The sequence below is a fragment of the Henckelia pumila genome, chromosome 2 (genome assembly GCF_033568475.1).
Source record: "Henckelia pumila isolate YLH828 chromosome 2, ASM3356847v2, whole genome shotgun sequence".
NCBI classification, from domain to species: Eukaryota; Viridiplantae; Streptophyta; class Magnoliopsida; order Lamiales; family Gesneriaceae; genus Henckelia; species Henckelia pumila.
In genome coordinates, this window is record NC_133121.1 from 22801373 (window position 1) to 22812720 (window position 11348).

The following is an 11348-nucleotide window of genomic DNA, read 5'->3' on the forward strand; positions in this document are numbered from 1 at the left end:
ACCATCACATCGATCTGATCCCAGTATTTGATCTGGACCATGAACTCATCTGAACACCGGCTCATCTGATCTGTACTATTCAATCCGATCTCTTCTCTATTCCCATTCAGTCTGATAGAAGCATACTTCAACACCTCCCTTATGCATTTTCTCTGGTACAACCACCAGTCATACTTTCGAATAGATCGAGGAGTAAAGATGCATATAAGGAACCCGTAACATCATCCTCGATTCTAGGTTCTCAATATTTTTATTTTTCAACGCAACACATGCTTTAAAGTACTAGTTTTAATACTACTTTACATCAACAAGACACGAATTGACACACGTAAAGTGCAGTGACGGAACTACATGGTCCCGAAAGTAGGCGACCGCCCCCCTGAAATTCAAAAAAAATTTAGTACTATATATATAAAATATTTTTTTAAAATATAAATTTTAATGAGTGATGCCACATTTACAATGAAATTTGAACATCAAATCTTACTACATAAAAAATTCAATACAAGAATTTAATTTATCAAAATCTCACGATACATTAAATACAAAATCTCGCGATCGCAAAATCTCACGATATTATTGTTCTAAATATCGTTGTACACAATATTTTTTGTACATTTAACATTTTTTAATTTTAATTATGCAACATTCTCCTTAATAACAAAAGAGTCACATCCATATTGACTATAACTGAAAAAAATAATCTTAACTAAGAGCATCCACAGTGGGAGCTCGAAACCCACGTGGCTTAAGGGAAAAAGCTTCTCCCTTGTCTGACAAAGGGCGCTCTTGCCTTTGCTTTTTTTTTTTTAAAATTTTTTTATTATTTAAATATATATAAATATAACCATTATTATAAATTGTATATATTATATATACATACACACTTTTATTCCTCCACCGTTTCTTTTTTCTTCTTTTTCGTCTTTTCTTTTTAAATTTATTGTATCCGTTACTTTAATTTTTTTTAGTTTTTTTCATTATTAAATATTATATATATTAATATTTTTTATTATTTAATTTAATATTATATATATATCCGTTATGCAGACACATGTATTGCCTTTTGTTTATTTTGTTTGTATTTTCAATTTGCATGTAAAGTTAAAAAATATTAAAAAATATATTTTTAATTAAAAATAGCCGTTAAAAGTTTCCAATAAATACACCTCACATTTTCAATTTTTCATGCTACAATTCTTTCACACACAAAATCACCTGAATCACTCCATCAATTTATTCGAAATGAATGAAATTTTTTTCAGATCTTTTAGAAACTATTTGCATTCCAAAAATATCAAAAAAATATCGCAGAAAATTCCCAGAGTCGTCCTAATAGCCAATTTATTGCTCCCACCCAATACCCTCACAATTTTCCAAACCTTTCACAATATCCACTTAATTTTGAAGGCTCTCAAAGCTTGCCTACTTTTTCGAGCAATGTTCGTCCTCAAGCTCCATTTTATGTGTGTCCACCTGAATATTGGCAAGCTATGGGTAGTCAATTTGCAAGAATACCTTCGTCCTCAAGGATCTACCCAAGAATTTCAAGAATACCTTCGAAGAAATAGCGAGTTACGTGATAGCCAAGTGCATCATCAACTACGAGCGGACTTGGTTGAGCATATATGGGCACACCACTATATCAATCCATAAAACAAGCATATATTATCTGTGTTTTGGTTGTTTTTAATATTTTTTTAATTTTGACATATGATATATTATGTAATCGAAATTATAATTATTATAATTATTATCAATGCTAAATATTTCCACGGTCACTATCATATTTTGAATAATATAAATTTCAATGTTAAATATTTCCACTATCACTATCATATTTTGAATAATATTAATTATTTGTAATAAATAAATGTATAAAATAAATTGTTAATTTGTTTTTTAAAAAATAAAAATATGTATTTAACGTTACAAAAATTTTGAAATTGAATTAAAATTATAGTTATTTTTTATGAAATACAATTATTAAATATTTATAAAAATTATATTTATTTTCTACGATAAAAAATACACAATATCATTAAAAAATAAGCTCTTTATATAAATTAAGTATATATAAATATATAAAATAAATTGATATTTTAAATATTTGAATTGAGTGCGAGGTCCATAAAAAAGTTGTTTGAGTTTTTTTGTTATAGTGGAGAATTGAATAAGATTTTATGTTTTTGAGGTGACGTTGATGTGGCGGAAAGAGAAGCACGAAAATGCTCTCCGGGACTCTTTGCTAGGTGGATGCCCTAATATCATTTTAAAAGATTTTATGAAATGACAGATTTTCAGAAATTTAAACATATATCCCTTTAAATGGACGAACACAAATTTTTTGTCATGTATAACATGTTTTGATCCATCAAATTCATTTTTTTTAACTTATGATAAGAAAAATTATTCAATTTGCTCAGTTTTATCATATGATTTCTCTTTAATAGAGTTAGCGCATCTTGAGCACCGACATCATACCTTTATTTGAGATATGAAGTATCAATCAATTTTTTGATTTCACAGAAATTAGCGAGATTGCTAAAAGAATCGTTTAATAGAAAAAAATCAATTATTTCATTTGATATATTTACTTTGAAAATTGGCATTGTTATATATCCGTTGTAACTGCAATTGTAGAGAGAGTTTTTTTATTATTGAGAATTATTAAAACATCACTTCGTAATCGGCTGAAAAATGATCAAATAATTGTATGGTACATTATGTGTTTGATACAGTTGATAAGAAAAATATTATTCATTATTTTCAAAGCATGAAATTTAGAAGAGTTCTATTATAAAAAAACATATAAAATTAATATATGATATTTATCTTACAATTTTTTAAATTTATTGAATTCGTCATTTCTGATCTAAAATTTTGCGTACACCACTAGTAAAGTGGGCAATGCAAACAATATATTAATATATTTCCCTCGTAATCGAAGTTTAAAAAGAATAATTTAAAACCAAAATTTTAATTCTAGGCGGCAGAGGTTCAAAAGAATCTGTCACACTCTAGCTTTTCATTGGCTTATTTGGAAAGACGTGGATCTAGACCCGTCATGCTAGCACCGTCGATTATCTCTAAATCCAACGGCATCCTTTTACCCAATTCGAAACCCGGACGCAGCGGTAGCAGAGCTATAAAATGGCTCACGCTCTCGTACCCTCGATGAACATCACTCGCATTTCCCCTATTTTTCTTACATTTTTTAGGAGGTTTTCATCTTGATTTCATGGAGACTGCCGCAAAAGTGAAGAAGGGTGCCGGAGGAAGGAAGGGCGGCGGTCCGAAGAAGAAACCTGTCAGCAGGTCCGCCAAAGCCGGTTTGCAGTTCCCGGTGGGTAGACTCGCTCGTTACTTGAAGAAGGGCCGATATGCGCAGAGGGTCGGTACCGGAGCTCCTGTCTACTTGGCCGCTGTTCTTGAATATCTAGCTGCGGAGGTATGATCTAGTTTCTGTGTTTGTTGATTTCCATCGTTTGTTTGATCCAACATCTCTCGGATACATAAGGCGATTTTTGTTTCTGATTTAAGGTTTTGGAATTGGCCGGGAATGCTGCGCGTGATAACAAGAAGAACAGGATAATCCCAAGGCATTTGCTGTTGGCCGTGAGGAACGATGAGGAGCTCGGGAAATTGCTGCAAGGAGTGACCATAGCGCATGGTGGTGTGCTTCCGAACATCAATCCCGTGCTTTTGCCCAAGAAAACTGGTGGGGAGAAGGCTTCCAAGGAACCCAAGTCACCTTCCAAGGCTACCAAATCTCCCAAGAAGGCGGCTGCTTAGTTTCCCAAAATAGTGTTTTGCATCTCTCGTGTAAAGTCGGATCGGGGCTGTAATTTGGTTTGGTGGTAACAATTTTTGAATTCTGTGGAGTTTAAGAAGCCATGAACCTTAGCTATGATAATCACCTTAGTTTGTTTTGGAGACGATATGATTTAAGAATATGCCATATTCTTTGGGCAAAGTTGGTATTTTTTGCAATTGGTTTATACTTTTTCTCCCCCTATTTGATTTTAAAAAATATGAGTCCCAAAAAATGAGTATAACAAAAATGAATTAATTACATCGTATTTGTTGGGAAATGGTTTGAAATTGAATTAATGAGATTTGGTATTGATGTTGACTGTATCAAGCCAAATTACATTATTAACAGTTCGTGATGCCTATGGCTCCAAGAAAATTCAATCTGTGATTAAATCTGAGTTTGAAAAACTTCGGATATCTTGAGTCATAAATTTTTGACAAAGTATACTTGTTCTTTTAAGAAGCTATATTGTTCAAATCTTCATAATATAACATGGTTTCGTACTCAGTACAGCAATTGAATGGATCTACTTAATTTTTGATTAGAAACATTCATAAAAAGAGTGATTTTATCAATTTTATGAGCTATTTATCTTCTCTTTATTGTCTATATCACGAAGATAATAATATACTATTGGTTTATCAAGCACGCACAAGTCACAACTACATACACAAATATGTATTTAATTTTTAAAAAAGTTTCAACGAAAAATATAAAGATTAATGATTCAGAGCAAAAAATTATGAATGCTTGTTTTGTAATACTGGCATCGATAATAAATTATAATGTGTACTATTGATGATAAATTATATATATATTTTCTTCTTCTAAACTTACAACTTTCTAATTTCAAATAAAAAATCTTATCATCTTTAGAACAAGAAAAATAAAAAATAAATAAAAAAAGAAATTTATTAAAAAAAATCAACCGTGCAACAAATTATTGAAGTAAATGAAGCTTAGCTTTTTTTTTTTTAATGGATGGAAAAAGTTTTAGAGAATACAATTTTTTTTTTTGAAAGAAGAGAATACCACAGTTCTGAAAACTGTGAAGTGTGAAAAGTATAAGACCAAATATTATAAATTTAAACGGGTTTAATTAGAGATTAAATATTAATTTTTTAAAATTTTTTATCCAGATTATTACGTGCCCATAAATATGTTTACGTTTAACACATACATAATAATTTAAGAGTAATGCAAAAATATTTTTTTAACAAAATATTTTAAAACAATGCACTTATTTAAATGTTATTTAAAATTATACAACTTCAGTATTCAAACTTACTAAATGCGGTCAATCCACAATTTCTTATTTTTTTAAAATCGTAACCTTTTTTTTTGTCACGTTTTGCGTTTAATATCATTTTTAAAAACATTGATTTTTTTTTTCCACTCGAAAAAAAAAATCCTTAGTCATTGACCGATAAGAAAAAAGTTCTTTTTTAAGAAAAAGAAAAAGTTCTTTTTTTTCTTAAAAAAAAAAAGAAAAAGTTCTTTTTTAAGAGCTAACTGAAAATTTAGCTTAAAAAAAAAAGGGCTAACTGAAAATATTTACTCATTAAACGAGAAGAAAAAATTCTCACATTTTATTTTAAGGATTAATTGAGATTCAATATCTATGTCCAAACATTTATGATTCAGTTCTCGTTTCACAAAAAAACATGGTTTAAAACTTTTAACTCTCTTATGTGACATGTTTTTTATTTTTATTTTTATTTTTAATTCAACTCCCTAAACCTAAAAATCCAAAATCAAAGGGATATAGGTAATTTAAGTTGATTGATACTAAATTTAATTCATTTGGTATCTGAAATGGATATATTTATACCATATTTCCAACAATATGCACCTTGTTAGTCCAAAATAGTGTTAACATTTTGTATCTAAAAATTATAATTATATACCTAATTTAATTCACTTTAAACTTAAATTTGTACAGTTGTACAATAATTTCTATTATGTTTGTTTTTGTGTCTTATATGTGACATAAATAAATGCCAAATTAAATTTTATTGCTATCACAAACTCATAAAGTTATGCTACAATTTCCTTTAATGTGTACCTATTTGGACACAAACAACGTAATGAAACTGAAATAATGAAAACATGTGAAACCAGTTCGAACAAAGTTATCGGAGGGAATGCAAAATTATGCTTGATGTTGAGGCTTAATTCTAATTTGGTATGTAAATATTTATCAATATATATGATGTCCAAGATAGTGGATTTATATGTATTGATGAATATCGACATTTAAATATATCTTTGAGTAGTGTCCTTACTGATAACACCAACTATTTCATATTTTAAATAGATATTTATTATATCATCTACTCTATTCTATTAAGCTTCTCCCCGGACCGACCATTTGGTTGGGACATCCTATTTTTTATGAAGAGAATTTTTTTCCGAAGGATCAAAAAAAGATGGGTCGTTCCCAATTAATGATGTTTATTGAATTGCCATGGTTTTTCAGTGGGTTGGCGACTCGGAACCAATATTCGAAACCCAATAGACCACCGATAGGGGATCTTTTACGTTCTGGGGAGGGGCTTTCTTTAGCCTAGGCTGTGAGACGTTACATTTCTTTTATTTTTTCTTTACCGGTTTGTTTTGTTTGTTATTTTTTTTTTTTTTTTTCACTTTTCTCATTATATAATTTTTTATCCATGGATTTGCTTTTCTAATTTTTGTTAATAAAATTATTATACAAACATTTTACATCATTATGCAATATATAATGCAATAATTTTTATATATCTTTACTATTTTATGGGTTAGAATAACTGCCTGTTTGAGGACACCGACTTTCTTTTTCATTTTACCCTTTCTTCATATTTTTATATTGAGTAATTCTTACAAATAAACTCTCATTCTCACAACTTTTCAATTACATGGGTCATGGTCATCAAATCCACCAACCTTCCCAAAATTCCACTAAGCCTTTCACTCACTACATGTTTAAAAATAACTTTTATTTTACACACTCATAGCGTGTGCAATTTTTTTACTGATCTCTAAGTGTGTTTGGATGTCTAAAGAATGGAATTAGGAATTGGATTTGGATTTGGATTTTAAAATTCATGGAATTGAAATTCCATTTTGTGTTTGACAAAAAGTTAAAATATATTTTGGAAGTTGATAATATAAATTTTGGATGAATGATATTTTATAAAAAAATTATAAAAAAAAACTTAAAATTTATAAGTAAAGTATATGAATTTATTATTAAAAATAATTTTATTGCTTTATAAACTCAAATCCCGTGAAATCAGACCAATTTTGTCAAGATTTCACTTAACTAATTGAAATCTTATGAAATTCCTCCAAATACCAATCCCGTTTTGAAATCCCAAATTGCCAAACACTAAAACGATATTTTCAATTCCAAATCCCACCAAATCCCGTAGTCCAAACACAATGCTGAGAGGACCTAAAAAACCATTTGTTCGAGGACACTAACTTTCCATTCCCATTTTACCCCACCCTTCACATTCTTTTCTCCTAACTTCTTTTCACATTTCTTTAACATGTTAACTAACTTCTACATGTTTGCTTGCTTTAATTAATTATTTTTTAAATCATGTTTTTTATGGTACAATTTATTTTAATAAAAAATATATAAATATTTCTTTGTAACATATGTATGAAATCATGTTGTGATGCGTATGCATCATTTACCAGGACATATAATATATTAGTAGCGTGCGGAAGCACTATTTGGTGTGCAAGTCGACAGCATTCACCTCTCGCCAGTGACGCACTTCAATATGGGACGACACACCATCTCTCCCACACCGTCCAGCTCAATGCTGGTGCCGCTGCCTACCCGCCGTCCCATGGCGGTGCCGCCGCTCCCACCTGGCTGGGGAGTCAAAGAAGTGCCCCGCTCTGATGGCTCCCGTTCTGACATGGTTTCAATTTTTTCCACATTGTTCATACTGCATTTTCTTCTCAAGTTCTGATTCTTGGAGCCAACCCAAGCCCCGCCAAATATCTCTTTTTTTTTCTCTCTGAAATAAATATTTCCAATTTCTTTGTTCTTGTTGTTTTTTTTTTGATTATTTTGAATGGGAGTTGTGGAATTTTCTTGATCAATGTCATTTGTTGTTGATTGATGTAGTACTACTATGAGCCGGAGACTGCGCGCAAATTCAGGTCGATGAGAGAAGTTGATAGATATTTTAGTGGGGAAGAATATACCCCACGTAGATCCCCCAAGAAGACCACTCTTCCCAATCATGTATAGTTGAGCTTACTATTTTTGTTCCTGCTTTATTTTTTGGGAATATTTAGTTTTTAATCACTAATTCATGGATGTTGCGTTTTTTTTTTTAAAATTCTTTTTTATATAATTTGTTTTTGATTATTTTACTTATTTCTAATGGTTCTGTTTATCTTACTATAGTGTGAAGTTTCTTTCTTTGTTTTTCATTGACTAGCATTTCTTAGAATTAGAAATTTGATATGTACCCACTAAAAGATTTATGGTTTTTGTTTCTATGCTTCTTGAAAGATTCAGTCTTCAATAAATATTTTGCTTATATATTTGTGTTTGTAGTCATCATATAGCTTAAGCCTGGTCGAAATTTGTACCGTAGTTTTACTGTTGGTTGATGCACATCCACGTCTTGTATTGTCCGAATCGTAAAGAAAATGAAGCTTGATGTTCTTGTTTTGTCACCACATGTCCCATTAATTCAGAATCAATGAAATCTTGCTTAGTCTTTACTTGGAACTTAAATTAGAAGTGATCTTTTTGTTTTGGGGGTCTGTTCGAATTCCTAGTTGCATCAGGAGGATAGTTGTTTCTGATTGGAAGGTTAAGATTCCTTCTTGTTTTTGTCGCATCTTTTATGAATGTTATGTGTGAAAGGCCCCCTCTCCGGCTTCTCTAGTTCAACTATGTATTTAAAAGCGGCGGCGTTTGAAGCTAGGATTTATAACAACATTTCTGCAGATGTTGAAACTAAATGATGGTGAACTAAAGGAAAATCATTTGGCAATTGTGGCTTCCACTGCTTGCAATCTGCCCGATGGTTGGATTATGAAAGGGGTACCTCGAAAATGTGATACAAACATGATTGACAAGGTAAATTCACTTCTGCGTCTCCGGATTTTTGTTTTTTTACTTTCATGATCTCAGCATTTTCCCAATTGAAACAGTTGAAATTTTACGAGTAACTTTCTGTATTTTCAATTCATTTAGTTATAAAAACTTGGTGGACCAAAAGCATTACATTTTGTTGGTGACTCTCATTGCTAGTTATTCTTGCAGTAATATTACATTAGTTAGTTAGTAAGTTGGACAAAAGTTATAAAATATGCTTTTTATCTATTAATCTTTTAGTCATCTGATTTCGGGACTAGACATCCAAAATGAGTTTCTGTTTCTAGTTTCCTAAGGTTGTGGGAGGACGTCTTATCCTTCTACTGCACTATTCAAATATATTAACGAATCTCGTTGCTTGAAACAAAATGCTTTATGTTGTGGCACAGTATTACTATGAACCTGGGACGGGAAAGATGTTCCGATCTCTAGTTTCTGTCCAGAGGTATCTGGCAGAATTGGAAGAAAATGCCCCCTTAGCAAAGGTGCTAGAAAACATAAAAGAAAATAAACCGCTTTCAAAGTTTTTTAAACATCAGAGCCGTAAAAAGGTGAGCTCAAATTTATATTTCAACCAGACTATTTGAATATTAATTTGTTAGCATGTTACTAATTGATTCTGATCAGGTCGCTGCTTTTTTGTTTTAGACTTCTGGAAATAATTCGCATAGTTCTTTTGTTACACCGCCGATGAAAGTCAATTGGGTTCTTGCTAGTCCACGGGGAGATGCTTGGAGCCCTTTCGTTTCTGACACGTTGGTTCCATATTCTGTTAAGCAGCAGTGGACTGATAGATTTATTGAAGTAATGAATGAAGGAACCAGCAGTGTTCGTAGCTCCTTATCCTCGGGGTAAAGTGGTATCTAAAACTCGCTATTGTCCTATAATTTCTGCCATTTTCATAGTTGCAACTTGCAATAAGGAAATTGCATCCACAGAGGGCCACTGTGCATGGTAGAAATATTTTTGTTTATTTTGGAAATCAGACAGTAAAAATTTGATATTTTTTAGGATTATGATTGTAATTTAGTTAGGATAGATTTCCCACCAAACCATTCCAATATATATATATATATATATATATTTGCTTTATAAATAAGTGCAATTGTGTTCTGGCCTAAAACCTTATAATTCTCATGGGATGTTGCTTACTGAACCATGTAAATCCTGAATTACGTTGCATTTTATTTTTACCATTCTTCCTCTACTTAAAAAATTCAACAGTAAATCTATTTTAGACTAGTTTAAGAACATGTGGAACGGGCATAGCAAATTGGCATAATTTTACTTCATCTTTGTATGGAGTGATGCAAGTTTTTTCCAATTAATTTCATGTTTTCATTTTGCAGTTGATGGTTAGAGGAAGACAACCTCAGCAGATGTCTGTACAGTTTCACTGCTGTTTTTCTGCTTCTGTTTACTGTATGTCCTTCCGACTTTCGCAGGTCACGCAACAACAATCTCTGTTGAACACGAGATAAACCCTTCTCCAATCCAATTTTCCTTACTGCAGTGATGCTAACTTTCTTGGAAAAGCCGTCTGTTTCAAGAAACTTGAGGTGGTCTGGATCGGTCAAGCCGAATGATCAGTTCTGGGATATCGCTTGTACTTTTCAGATTTAAGAGTTGACAGTCTATATTTGTCTGAAGACTTACAATGTTGTTTAAGGATGAACATTCTGGCATGATTTTGAGTGTTATTGGTCGTCTCTTTTGTCCCAAGGATGGCTGACTAAATCAAATATATGTTTTGGCAACATAAAAAATGGGATGTTGAAGTGCCAATCTGGTCTCTCCTCATGTAAAATGTAATATAGATTCTTAATACACAAAATTTAAGTTGTTCCTTGTAACAGTTGGCAATACAAATCCTCCATAGCTTTGCAAACTACTTGAAGTTTTACACATTTGTGAAGACAAGTTTAAAGAAAAATGAAATATGAATATTCCTTAACAAATCTTATAAAAATGCTAGAGTCTCTACTTTAGCTGTGTATGGAAACTATACCCTCTGCTAATCCTCACTCATGAATCACATGCATGCCTTTACTCAACAATGCAATCTCTCGGACAAGTATATCGACAACTTGTCCCTCAAGACCGAACCATTCTTGTCGACGGATTCACAAGCCCTTTCGCCGTACCCTGGATCATGGTTGAGAGACGACGAGCACGTCTCATGAAAAACATCGTCTTCCATGTCAATAACGATGTTGTGCAGGATACAACAGGCAAGGATGAAACGCGGCAATTTATGCTTGTCCGGTCTCCACATTTCTCCTCGGATCATCCTCCAAACCTCCTTCAATCTTGCCAGTGCTGCTTTTGCTACACCATGAGTTTCAAGAAGCCTTTTGTTGAACCTCAACTCGGATTTGGTTGACTCTTTTTCTTGATATGGGGTCACTAACCAAGGCA

At 31.8% G+C, this 11348-nt stretch overlaps 2 protein-coding genes across 4 annotated transcripts; both read left to right on the forward strand.

The window, feature by feature from the left end:
- Positions 1 to 3198: 3198 nt before the first annotated feature.
- LOC140881114 (histone H2A-like) lies at positions 3199 to 3994 on the forward strand. Its single transcript, XM_073286160.1, has 2 exons — positions 3199 to 3451; positions 3544 to 3994. Exons 1-2 carry the CDS (start codon positions 3242 to 3244, stop codon positions 3793 to 3795), a joined length of 462 nt encoding a protein of 153 aa, XP_073142261.1. The 5' UTR covers positions 3199 to 3241; the 3' UTR covers positions 3796 to 3994.
- A 3572-nt stretch (positions 3995 to 7566) lies between these two features.
- Positions 7567 to 10417, forward strand: LOC140882956 (methyl-CpG-binding domain-containing protein 7). Of its 3 annotated transcripts, none has more exons than XM_073289224.1 (6): positions 7567 to 7734; positions 7944 to 8063; positions 8781 to 8912; positions 9320 to 9481; positions 9579 to 9781; positions 10280 to 10417. In XM_073289224.1, the coding sequence occupies exons 1-6, from the start codon at positions 7591 to 7593 to the stop codon at positions 10281 to 10283; spliced, it is 765 nt and encodes a 254-aa protein (XP_073145325.1). In that variant the 5' UTR covers positions 7567 to 7590; the 3' UTR covers positions 10284 to 10417. The 3 variants fall into 3 exon arrangements, with proteins under 3 accessions (XP_073145325.1, XP_073145324.1, XP_073145326.1); XM_073289223.1 differs by having other exon boundaries at positions 10376 to 10415; XM_073289225.1 differs by having other exon boundaries at positions 9579 to 9789; positions 10280 to 10402.
- Positions 10418 to 11348: the final 931 nt, after the last annotated feature.